Source organism: Lichenostomus cassidix, chromosome 1Aa, assembly GCF_008360975.1.
Source record: "Lichenostomus cassidix isolate B80296 chromosome 1Aa, HeHo_3.0, whole genome shotgun sequence".
Taxonomy (NCBI): Eukaryota; Metazoa; Chordata; class Aves; order Passeriformes; family Meliphagidae; genus Lichenostomus; species Lichenostomus cassidix.
This window is the reverse complement of record NC_139480.1, coordinates 17732029-17745139: the sequence shown is the minus strand read 5'-3', so window position 1 is coordinate 17745139 and position 13111 is coordinate 17732029. Positions and strand designations below refer to the sequence as shown.

The 13111-nt window shown below is 36.5% G+C and overlaps 1 protein-coding gene across 5 annotated transcripts in view; it reads left to right on the top strand.

Moving 5' to 3' along the window:
• Positions 1-13111, top strand: part of BRD1 (bromodomain containing 1) — a 55508-nt gene that overhangs the window by 17867 nt on the left and 24530 nt on the right. For all 5 annotated transcript variants that reach the window (XM_085041541.1, XM_085041538.1, XM_085041534.1 and 2 more), the window contains exons 4-7: positions 5364-5495; positions 9175-9303; positions 10202-10514; positions 11300-11560. In XM_085041541.1, the coding sequence (XP_084897667.1) occupies positions 5364-5495; positions 9175-9303; positions 10202-10514; positions 11300-11560 (835 nt within the window). The remainder of the gene's footprint in view (positions 1-5363; positions 5496-9174; positions 9304-10201; positions 10515-11299; positions 11561-13111) is intronic.

Below are 13111 nucleotides of genomic sequence, written 5' to 3'. Positions count from 1 at the left end.
TGTGTTTCTGTTTCTAATTAGGTCACTGACTGATGTAATCATAAAAATACTGTGGTCAACACTGCTTCCTAATTATTTGATCTGTCATGTTTGTGATTGTCTATTTTTTTAGCTTTTCATTTGGAAAAGCTAATTAATCATTTCCAGAATAATTGAGATTGGAAAGGACCTCTGGAGGTCATCTGGTACAACCCCACTGCTCAAGCAGGGCCACTTAGAACAGGTTGTCCAGCACCATATCCAGTTGGCTTTTGAATATCTACAAGGCTGGAAACTCCACAGCCTCTCTGGACAGCCTGTGCCAGTTATTGGTCAGCCTTACAGATAAAAAAAAAATAAAAATAGGAGATTTCTGCTGTCCATTCTTTCTTTGTGGCCATTGCCTCTTGTACTGTCTCTGCACCACTGAAAGGAGCCTGGCTCCATCTTCTTGCATCCTCCCTTCAGGTATTTATGTGCATTGGTGAGATTTCTGCCCCTGAGCCTTTTCTCCTCCAGGCTAAATAGTTCCAGCTCTCTCAGCCTTTCCTCATAGCTGAGATTCTCAAACTCCATTTACATGGATTCCTTTTAGAGGAGTTAACTTTGAATGTAAATCGTCCACTTGTTTATCTTGTTTTCCTTGTTTCTGTATTTCTTTGTTCTGACCTTTGGTTAATCTTTTACTTCTGCATGAGAAGTTCTGAAGAGTGATACCTGTCAGTGTACCTAATTAGTGTTACTTAATAATAGTTGAAATTCATTTACTCAGATAATAAACTTATTTTAAAATGATCTTGAGTCCTTATAAAATACTAAAGTCAAGCATGTAAGAGTGGTGCTATTGTAGCACTGTACAACTAGACCATAGTTAGTGTCTAAAAAGTTATATATACCAGTTTTCTTCTGGGATGGCATGATGAGGCTGCAACTTTTCTCTATATTTAAATAAGGACTATCACAATAAAACTGTTATTGTAATTGATGTTTGAATAAAATAAGCCTTTTATATGAGCAGTTTAAAATTCAATTGCATGTTTACACTTTGGTACAAACAGTGTTTTAATTTTTTTTTTTCTAATTTGAGAATGATTCTTAAATAAGGAAATAATAAAATCATCTTCTAAATAAATCAGAAGCTCTTTATTGCTCTGTTAAAAAATTTATTCTTTTGAAAAGTAAAAACTAGTTTCAGGGTGAGCTGAGTATTAAATAATTCTGTTGGTGAAAAATGTGTAGTCAGTGCTTTTCAGTGAATAGCAAGTGTCCTGTGTATGACGTTGTGTCTTTTCCATAGCACCTTCAATATGTATGTATAAAAGCAGTCATAACTGCAAGGCATTTAATGTATTTTGTTACTTCCAAGTATAAACCTAATTATAATGAAGACATTAATAAATGGCTATGTCATAGCTGTTGTGAGAGCACCTTAAAAATTTTTAGATAGGCATGATTATTTTGTTAATTTCAGTCCAGGTGAGCAAATACTTTTTATTTTATATGAGAGGTCAGAATGTCAAGGAACCTACACAGATTTTCAGTTAATTAAAGAAATATAAACAGTGATGTAATTCAGATTCAGAGGTTTTTTTGTTGTTATTTAAATGGGAAAGAAGCGTTATAATGAAGAACCAAAACCCTGAAAGTGCTTTCAGGATGCCTAATGGAAGGTGATTTTGATCCCTTTGTTTACTAGAACAAATTTAGCAGGGAGTGGTCTTCATGATTTAGATTTACTTACTAATAAATGTGTTTCAGAGTTCAGTTATGGTATACTTTTGAAGGTCTAAGAGATCTAAACCAGGCAAACAGACCTGTGCTTACATATAATGCCTCCCCATCTGCAGAAACAAGGAACTCTTTAAGAGAATGGTTTATACTCTCGCATCTCACTCCAAGAGAATGGTTTATACTCCTGCTTCTCTCTCCACCTAGAAATTAAGGAAAGGTGTTGGAATACTCTAATAAATTTACATCCTCATTATTTTAGTTTTTTTGCCTGAACTTAAAGAATGGTTGAATAAAAATAAGGTGTGAAATTTAAGTGCAAAAGCTTGTTGCTGCTGTAGTGAAGTTAGTTTAAAACTTCTGTTAAAAGAAATAAAGAAGAAGGTGCTGATGACTTAAACTCACACCTGCACCGAAGATTTCATTAAGAACACAAATTGCAACCACTAAATGGTTTTGTCTGATTGGCATACAAGTGCAGCAGAGCATGCTAATAAAAATTAATTGTATTGCTCAAGGTCCAGTTTCATCACTGTCATTCTATTTTTGTTTGTATCATATTAAGTCACACTCTGTGTAAGGAGTGAGGCTATTCTCACACGTTCACATCCAGCATAAGGAGGGATTTGGTGCTATACTAACAGTATTCCTGCTAGTATGGAGAGACTGGCAGCATACTAATGGCGAAACTAGTTCTCAGTTGGTGCATGTTCTTTGTGTAGATTTAAAAATGTTTTCCACTTTGCTCAGTATTAATAAACGTATAAGTTTTAGCTTTTCTAGGTAATACTGTGTTCAGCAAGAACTAAGTCCATTGGAAAATCATAGACTTAGAATGGGTTAGAATGGAAGGGGCTTTAAAGATCATGTAGTTCCACCCTGCTGCCGTGGACCTTCCACTATCCCAGGTTGCTTAATGCCCCATCCAGCCTGGCCATGAACACTGTCAGGGATGGGGCATCCACAGCTTCTCTGGGCCACACGTTCCAGTGTCTCACCACCCTCGCAGTTGAGAATTTCTTCCTAATATCTAAGTTAAATTTCCCTTCTTTCAATTTGAGCTAATTGCTCCTTGTCCTATTAGTACAGTTCCTGATAAAGAGTCCCTCTCCAAACGAGAGTTTCTTTATAAATTTTTCTTGTGTCATCAGCCAAGTGAAACTTGGTTATAAAAGTTATAAAAAGAAAGACTTGGAAGTAGAAAAGCTCTACCAGAATGGTAATAGAAATTTTCTGTGTCAGAAAGCTAGAAATTGTCAAAGGAACTCTGTATATCTTAAGTTTTTAGTGGTTGGTTGTTGGAAACCAGTGCATCATGCTCTTTTCAACTTGCCTGAATCTTTCAAACAAATTACAGTATATGTTGTATGTCAGATACTAATGAGGTTAGGGCAAAGGAGGGTTATCTTAGCTATTAAGTAAACTGTCTGTCAACGTTACTTTGCATAGAAGTGTCAAAAAATGGGAGGCTTGCTATTAATCCCCGAGCCAGAGTGCCATTCTTGTGCGCACAAAAAAAAAGGCAAGCAGGGTGCTCTTGATATTTCGGGTCACATCTGCAGATTGACAAGTGTGTGGCTACTTTATGAAATAAAATTGGTAAAACAACTGATTCAAGTAAAAGAATTTTTTTTTGGAATGCAACTGCACCTTGAAGTTTAGCCAGATACTTAAGTCTTTAATAAACTACCCTAAGGCCTGCTGCATCATTATTTTTTCTTGCGGTATTTAAGTTTCCTGACCGCCCTAAAACTAGTACAGCTTCGTTGGCTTAACTTTCACCAGGCTCGGTTCCCCATTTTCTTAAATTGTGCAGTTACATAGGGCTAAAGAGCAGACTCTGAATGTTTGCAAGCAAAGGGAGGACAAGCCTTCTTCTGGCAGTCACAACTTCATTTTGGTCCTGAGAAACAGTAGAACTGAAAAAATAGTTACAGCTATGTCAGTTAAGTCAGGTTGCTTTTCCACACATGGGGTCTATACTCAGAGATTAAGAGGTGTAGGAGAGCAGCAATTAGTGGCAGTGTAGACTTCCTACTTCAGTGAGTCTCTTGAGAATTTTAAGGAATTGAAGGTTATTGAAAATATTATAAGTAATTGAAAATACTGATATTTTCTGTCAGAGTTTGCTTTGAACTATTCTGACCCCAGCAGTTAAATTATCTTGTGTCTATGCCAAGATTTAACTCCTTAAAAGAAATTATAACTGTCAGTTGTAATAGATTTAGGAAACGGACCAAGAAATTTCTAACTCCAGTTTTTATGATGTTGTTATTTTTTTGGTTATTGAAAAGAGGAACAAACTATTATTGCCAGATTGTTGTGTTCTAGATAGTTGGTATTTAAGAATTTTCAATTTCAATGAAGTCAGAGATTTGAATAAAACTAAGCTTTACTTTTACAAAGTATATGAAGCAATACAATACAATGGAGATGATAAAATTATAGCACTGGCAAATCTATTAAATAATGTTTTTAAAATTGCAGTGTTTGTAATTCTGTTTTTCGAACCATCTATCTGAAAAATTGCACAAGCTTCCTTTATAGGACTTATGGTACTTCTAAATTATCCTTCTCTTAAGGAATTTATGGCTTTTAGTGTAAAAATTTGTAATGATGTTTGTTGCTCATCTGCTTAGCCACTTTTCTTCATTCCTCTGTCTTCTATATTTTATAGCTTATGGAATCTACTGTTTTCATTTTAGCTTTTAGAGCACCCTCCCTCCACGATGACTTACCATGTGTGTATTGCATTATGCTAGTTATGGGCAAGCATGCAAAGTTTTGGATATCTCTCAGAAATTCTGTTGTAAAATACTAATTTTTAAAATGTAATAATTTTTCTAAGCAGATGTTTCTTTTGCATAGTTGGTACTAATACCTGGACTTCTGTTTCTTTATGGCCTCATTTCAGGTGAATTACCAATACCGTTTGAATCCTATAGGTAGTATTCCAATATCCTCCCTTTTTCTTATGGAAAATAGTAAAGGCAAACACACTGGGCAAAAACATCTGGGTTTTGTATGTACACATCAGTCTAAATACTGCAAGTGTTAAAACATTACTTACTCTGAGAAATGTGTAAAGTAAATTCTTTCATCCATTTTCTAAAAGGGCGTATTGCTGCATTATTCATCTGCAATGCCATTTGAAGTTACTATAGTATCTAACAAACACCTTTTCATTTCCTGTCCTCACAAGCCATAATTATATTGTTTTGTTACAAGTGTGTCCTAGTTCTGCTGGGTGTGGGAGAGGTGGACAGGGTTGACCACATGAATAATTTGCTTCTACCAGGCTGGAGTTTCTGAAGAAACGGTGTTCACCTAGTTTGGATTTTGATGCAAAAATGCTGTATTGTATTTTGCACCCTGTTGTATTTCTAGGTTGCTGTTTGCTGTGTTGCTTATTCTGCTGTCAATAGCCTTTGACACAGGATTATTTTCCAGTTTAGATTTTGTTTTCAGTTAGACCCTTGCGAAACTCTGGATGCTCACCACAGGTTTTCTGTTGTTGCAGCATAAAGCTTATGACAACTGCCATAAGACAATAGTTTCTTCTTTCCTGTGCATGCATTCTGTAATTGTATAGAGCTATCTTTTAAAAAAAGGTATGCATTTTTCATTTCATGAAAATGTTTTGATTCTTTTCTTAGAGAGAAGATGATGAAGAAATGCAAGCCTTAAAAGAAAAATTGAAGTACTGGCAAAGGCTGCGCCATGATCTTGAAAGAGCGCGTTTGTTGATAGAACTTATACGTAAGCGTGAAAAATTAAAAAGAGAACAGGTAAATGGAGCACCTTTTAATTTGGTGAAACTGTTCTGAAGAAAAGATAATTTAAGTATGCTCACACACAGTTTTTTCAGTTGAAGGACTGCTGTATTTTAATCCTCATGTAGGGTCAAGTAACATGTGCATGTATGCACTCAAGCTATTTAAAATACATAAAATTTTCACAGAATCATATAATGGCTTGGTTTGAAAGGAACATTAAGGATTGTGTAGTCCAACTCCTCTTTGATGAACAGGGACATCTTCAACTAGATCAGGTTGTTCAGAGCCCCATTTAGCCTAACATTTAATTTTTCCAGGAATAAGGCATCTACCACCTCTCCAGGCAACCTGTTATTCAGAGCTTAACCCTGATTGTAAATAAAATTTCTTCCTTATATGTAGTCTGAATCTACCCTCTTTTAGTTTAAAACTGTTACCCCTTGTCTTATCACTACAGGTCCTACTAAATAAATCAGTTTGTGCCCATCTTTCGCTTTAATTACTGAGAGGCTGCAATAAAGTCTCCCTGAGGCTGCCTCTTCCCCAAGTTGAACAACCCCATCTCTCTCAGCCTTTCTTCAGATGAGAGCTCCAGACCTCTGATGATATTTGTGGCCCTCCTCTGGACTCACTCCAGCAGGTTTCTGCCCTTATGTTGGGAGCTGCAGAGCTGGATGCAGCACTCCAGGTGGGGTCACACAAAGGCAGAGTGGAGGGACAGAATCAACTCTCTTGACCTGCTGGCCACACTTTTTTGATACAGCCCTGAATACAGTTCACTTTCTAGACTGCAAGTGTACACTGCTGGCTCATACTGAGGTTTTCATCCACCATTACTCTCAAGTTCTTGACAAGGCTGGGTTTGTTCATCCCTCAGCTGGTATTGATACCTGGGGTAGCCACAACCCAGGTGCAGAAGGACCTGGAACTCAACCTTGTAGAACTCCATGACATTCCTAAGGGGCTCACTTCTTGAGCTTGGCCAGGTCCTGGATGGTATCCTGTCCTTCAGGTGTGTCAACTGCACAATTTAGCTTGGTGTCATCTGCAGATTTATTGAGGGTGCACTCGATCCTTTGTTCTCATGTCATTGGTAAAGATACTAAACAGTACTGATTACAGTACAGACTTGTGAGGGACATCACTCATTACTGATCTCCATCCAGGGTCTGAGCCACTGGCCACTGCTCTCTGGTTGCAGCCATCCAACCAATTCCTTACCTATGGAACAGTCCACCCACTGAATCCATCTCTCTTCAGTTTAGAGAGGAGGATGTTGTTGGGGACCATGTCAGAGGCCTTAGAGAAGTTCAGATAGATGACATCCATAGCTCTTCCCTTGTCTGCTGATACAGTTACTCCATTATAGAAGGCCACTAGGTTGGTTAGGCAGGACTTGCCCTTGGTAAAGCTGTGCTGGCTGTCCTGAATCATCTCCTTGTTCCCAACATGGAATCTTAACATAGCTTCTAGGGGAGTCTATTCCATGATCTTCGCAGGCACAGATGTGAGGTTGACAGGTTGGTAGTTCCCAGGGTTATCCTTTTGCCCTTTTTATGGGTACAATGTTTCTCTTTCTCCAGTCACCTGGGTCTTCACTTCATTGCCAAGACATTGCAAATACCATGCATAGTGGCTTGGCTACTAGACAGCATCCATGTGCTCTTTCCAGGATACTTGTCCCTGCTTTCACTGCCTATGCACTTCTTGTCTGCTAGTCTGATCAGTCAAGTTTCCACTCATCTCTGCCAGTCTCTTGCTTTCCTTTTCCAGTGTCTTAAGGCTGGGTATCAAGCTTTTGTGTTATATGGAAAATGTCATTAAAGATCTCCCAGGTCTGTTCTGCTCCTCTCTCTGAGGGCAGTTTCCCATGGAGTCCTATGGCCTAACTCCTTGTACAGATGGAAGTTTGCTTTCCTAAAATTCAGATTTCTGACTTTATTTGTCACCTGACTCATATCCCTCAGGCGTATTAACTCCATTAGTGTATGAAAACTGCAGCCCTGGCTGCCCCCAGTCCTGATGTCTCAGATTAACTCCCTGGCATTGGTGACCAGCAGATCCTGTATGACATTCCCTCTGGTAGGGCTGTCTATTGCTTGTCATGGTACTTTTCCAGATGTTAGAGTGGTTGAAGTCCGCAGCAGGACAAGAGCCTTTGGGTACAATGCCTGCTGTAGCTGGAACAAGAAGGCTTTGTCAGTAGACTCCCCTAGGTCTGAAATTAATGCCAACCACAGGGTGCCATCTCTCACCTTGGTGTCTAAGCTTTCAGCCTGCTCATGGCATTTCTTCAGGGACAACTCCTCACAATGTATTCATTTCTCAATGTAGAGGGAAACCCCACTGCCCCTTTCTTGCCTCTTGGCCCTTCTGACCAGCCTGTAGCCATCCATAGTCACACTGCAGTCATGGCATTGGTCACACCAAGTTTCAGTATTGGAAATCAGGATGTAGCTCTCTAGCAACCCTGTGACTATCGGCTCCTGTTTATTGCTCATGCTGTGTGCATTGGTATAGAAAAAATATTTTAAAAGACATTCTGTTAGACTTTGGAAAGATATGATTGGTTTCTGAAGAACTGTGGAAGATTTGATCTGTTCAGGTTCTCCCAGTACATGTCTGTATACTTAGTAGCACTTTTATTCTTCTGTCACAAAAAAAAGAATAATAAAAGCTGCATCTGAGGTCTTATGACATTCTGCAGTTAACATTGCCAGGAGAAGAGATTTGAGGAAATGATAATGCAGAAAAATAAAATTTTGTATGAAAACTGTGAAAGCAAAATGTTTGCTCTTAAGAGTTTTTAGTGGTCTTTATTTATAAAAACACCATTTCATTTTCACTTCTGCAAACTGTGAACATTGATTGCAATCTAATATAATTTGCCATTCTGGAGTGCTTTCTGGAATTCTAAGCATCATTCATGGGCATTCACAAATCACTTGCTATACATGTGTATTATTATTTATATGGACATATTTTATGTATGTAGTTTCTTTATACTTTATTTACATGTTCATATTATATGCACACACCTTTCATCTTTCATTAAGAATTTACTTTTGCCATAACAAGACTGTTTCATTGCTGGTAACTCTTTAAATGGACTGAAAGTTAAACTACAGAGGAATTGAAATAACTCAAAAATAATGAAAAATTTAAAGGATGTTCAAGTATTTGAGGATGTTGATTCTGTTTTTTGAAATTATTTCCTTAGAATTTTTGTAGAACATTCTTTCCAATTACTCTTTGTTTTGGTCTTATTGTAGCCTGTAAATCAGATTCTCTTTTTGAACTTCAAACATAGCAGTACAACTGAAATTTAATTTCAAGTGTGTTATCCTTAAATTCTTGCTATTTTCATATTGTTGGTGAATTTTGATGCTGTTATTATGTAACATCTTTTCAAAGAAAAATACATTTAAAAGTGGAACAAAAGTATTACATATAAAATACAAATTTGAGTTCCCGGAGTTAAAGGAATGAAACTGATTTTTTTCTTATAAAATCATCAGTTGAAAACCTATGTCAAATGCCAACTGATGATGTTGAAAGTAGTACTGAACTCATCTACTTAAATGTACTTATATTTTATTTAAAATCTAAAATACTATACTATTACTGCAAAAAAACTTTAATACAGTATGTTAATGAGTAATGCTCAGTTGAATAACTCTTACTTCTTTAGGTCAAGATTGAGCAGGTTACTATGGAACTTCAGCTTATTCCCTTCACTGTACTTCTGCGATCGGTTCTGGATCAGCTGCAGGAAAAGGATTCTGCTCGTATATTTGCTCAGCCGGTGAACCTTAAAGAGGTGTGTTTGCAGCTGTGTTTCCTGGTGTTTACACATGGCTTGGTGGCACTTCAGTACAAGAAACAAGTCATTACATGTGGAGTTGGAATCAGTGATACCTTTTAATCTTTATTCTGATAATTAACATTATGAGTTACGGTTTACTGCTATGAAAACCTTTTTTTGTTAATACACCAAAATAATTGCCGGAAATACTTGTATGGAATGTTGGGTACATATTGATATTTTTTAATAAGATGATTTGGTAAACCAAACTCAAAGGTTATAAAAAATTGAAATGTAGATAGTCTGTTCTTACTTGCACGTGAAACTAGGCAGATTTAGAGTGTAGATGTGTGTGTGTGTGCATATACTGCATACAAATATGTTTATTATACATGGAATCACAGAATCATGAAGGTTGAAAAAGACTACCAAGCCCATGCCCACTAAACCATATCGCAAAGAGTCACACCCGTTTGTTTGGAGCACTTACAGGGATGGTGGCTCCACCACTTCCCTGGGGAGCCTGTTCAATCCTTAACCACCCTTTCAGTGTAGAAATTTTTCCTAATAGCCAATTTGCCCCTGGTGCAACTTGAGGCCATTTCCCGTCATCCTGCCACTAGTTACCTGGAAGTAGGAGTACATAAAACCACAGAATTAAAAACAAAGTAGTTTCAGGCTCTCTTAGTAGAGCTCAAACTTGTTACCCAAGATGCAGAATATTGTAATATGTAACCTTCTGTTGTCAAGCAAATGTTTGCAATATCAAGATGTGCAATTCTAAGTTACATTTTGAATTTCTTGGATTAAGGTGTTACAAAATATGTTTAAAAGTGGATCAGTTAGTAACTAATGTTACTTTATCTCTAAAAAGACAATTTTACCCATTTGTGTTTTAACTATTTATTCAAAGGTTCCAGACTATTTGGATCATATTAAACATCCTATGGATTTCTCTACCATGCGGAAACGGTTAGAAGCGCAAGGCTATAAAAACCTGACTGAGTTTGAAGAAGACTTCAATCTTATCATAGATAACTGTATGAAATACAATGCAAAAGATACAATATTTTATAGAGCTGCAGTGCGGTTAAGAGATCAAGGAGGTGTAGTTCTCAGGCAAGCCAGGCGAGATGCTGAAGGAATTGGCTACAACAATGAAACTGGAATGCACTTATCAGAACGGCCTAAACTTGAGTCACCCCAGCCTTTCTCCTGGGAAGATGGTAAGATGTTTTTCAGTTGTTTTTGAAAGTTGCATTTTTCATTGCACACACCACTTGTGTTCCATACAGATGTTTAGGATTGTTGCTGTTCAGTTTGCCAACTAGATTCCTCACCCCCGTTGAAAACATTTCTTGAAACATTCTGGTGTTTCTATTCTACTACATCTGTCATTATCTATCAGTGCTATCCAGACTCTGATTTCAGTGGTGTCAGAGCCTAATTTAACAGCTTACACGGAAAAGGTTTTTAAGTTGGGTGCTTTCTTTCACCTGATTTTATATGCTTGTAAGCCATGGAAAGTGACTGCCGGTTTTCATAAACTTCAGCACATTCTTAAATAACCTACTCAGTTGAAAAATTGAGCATCTTTGTAATACTGGGAATTAAAATTTATTCTTCTGACGTACACATGAGTTTTCTAAGGTTTGGCAGTGGAGGAGAATAATTAACACATTTCTTTTATAACCGTAATTTTGTCCTTTTCTTTACCAAGAAGGAATTCATCTATTTGAGTGGGAAGGATTAATTATGTCTTCCTTCTGACCCTTTACTGTTTTGCTCTACTACTTAGTTTTTTTAAAGCGAAATGCTGATTAAGACAAATAGTAAATATATAGTAGGAATTAATTTCAGTATTTCTGACTATAATCTAAACAGGTTTTTGGCAGTATTTTTTTATTTTCACATGCAAATTTAAATTTTTTCCCTCCAATTCATATTATTATTCTGAGAAATATTCTGGGAAATGCTAACACATTTTCAATTGTACATATTTTGACTTCAGTGGATAGATTACTGAATCCTGCAAACAGAGCACATATGTCCTTGGAAGAACAGCTGAGAGAGCTGCTAGAAAAACTTGATCTCACCTGTGCAATGAAATCCAGTGGGTCAAGAAGCAAAAGAGCAAAGCTGTTAAAGAAAGAAATCAGCATTATTCGCAACAAACTAAGTCAGCAACACAACCAAGCTCCTCAAATAGAATCAGGTATTGGAAGTTTCGAAGAAGAAAGTGCAGCATTAGAACAAGATGGAGAAGAAGAAGGTAAGATTGTAAACCGGGTCTAAATGAGTACTGTTCTTAACCACTTCAGTCAGGTGCTGTAGTGTGAATAATGATGTGAATTAAAGAGTTTGAGAAATTAATGGGAGTTAAATTTAAAATACTAATTTCAAAAATTAAAATACTAGTTTTAAAATATGCAAATAGCTACTGAATCACAACAAATATTTTAAGAGTAGAATGATCTTAAAAAAAACCCCTCCATTATTTTACATGGTAGCAAAGCTTTAAAAATTTAGGTGTTAAAAAATGAAAGTGCAAACAATCTCATACGAAAAGCATTTGGAAATGCCTGAGTGGAAAATGTCTTTGTACTTTTGGAAATACACTTAAATGTCAAAATATATGTTAGGAAACATGTGAGCCTAGGTCATGGTAATGAAGACTCTGGCTGTTGTCCTGTCTTTGTAGCCTTTTTTATTCTCTACTCCAGACACTGTGGAGGAGGGTGGGTAGGGTAGGTTTGGGGGTTATTTATTTATTTATTTATCTATTTTAAATAAAACTAACTATTGATAAGACTTAACAAACTTCATGTTGTAGAGTCAAGTCAGCCGTATCTAGCCAGCTCTTCCCTTTCTGCTTCTCTTCCTCCTCAAAACATTTGTCTCAGAACTGTGTCTACTCTTGGCTAATTGCCATTGATTTCAATGAGAGCAGTGTGCTAGGAGGACTAACTTTATATTTCAATTGATATCATATTTGCATTTTTAGCTTTTAAAGTAATTTCTGAGGTTTTTATTGCACATTTTTAAGTGATGCAAAAAAATCTGTCACTCAAGAATTCTATTGACTTTGTTTTATTATTAGCTCTAAGAAATGAAACTTTCTGTTTAGGAGAGTTAGAGATGTGTTTCATTTTTGAATAAACACATTTTGTAGGAGGAGGAAAAAGCTTAAGGGAAAGCGGAAGCATGGTAATAAATAAAATAGTCTCTATCTGTTGCAGCTTGATGCTATCAAAATTTTTGAAAGCTGAAGTCAATAAAATGGTTGTCCTTAACTGCCATTCAAACAGCAACTTAGTGTTTAATTCCAAACATAGAACTTGCTGGAGATTTGAGCGTTGGTAGAAAAAGCATACATGAATCAGCACATTATCTTGTTCAGAAGCTTTTAAGTGTTCTCAAAATATTTAATGTTTTGTTGGTTTTGTTTTTTTTTTTTAATGTGGATATGGTTTTAATCTTCAAGTGATGGTACTAAATATAGTTATTTAGGAGTGTGGGTTTTGGCACCTAATTAATCCACAACTTTTTCTATTTGTAGCTTAACATTTTTATGCCACAGCCTTTCACTTCAGCTATTTTTTTTTGTGGAAAAAATAGTCCACAGTGAGCAGTAGTGGTTTTCTTATATTTACAGTATGCTTTTTAAATAAAACATAATGAAAGGCCTGATCTAGTTAATTGGTATTGTTATGGTTCTGATCTAGTGAAGAGTAACAGTAATCAGTTTAAATTTCAGTTCTCAGATAGATAGTACATAGAGAAGTAAATAACCCAAATTGCCCAAAAAAGATAAGAAAAGTAA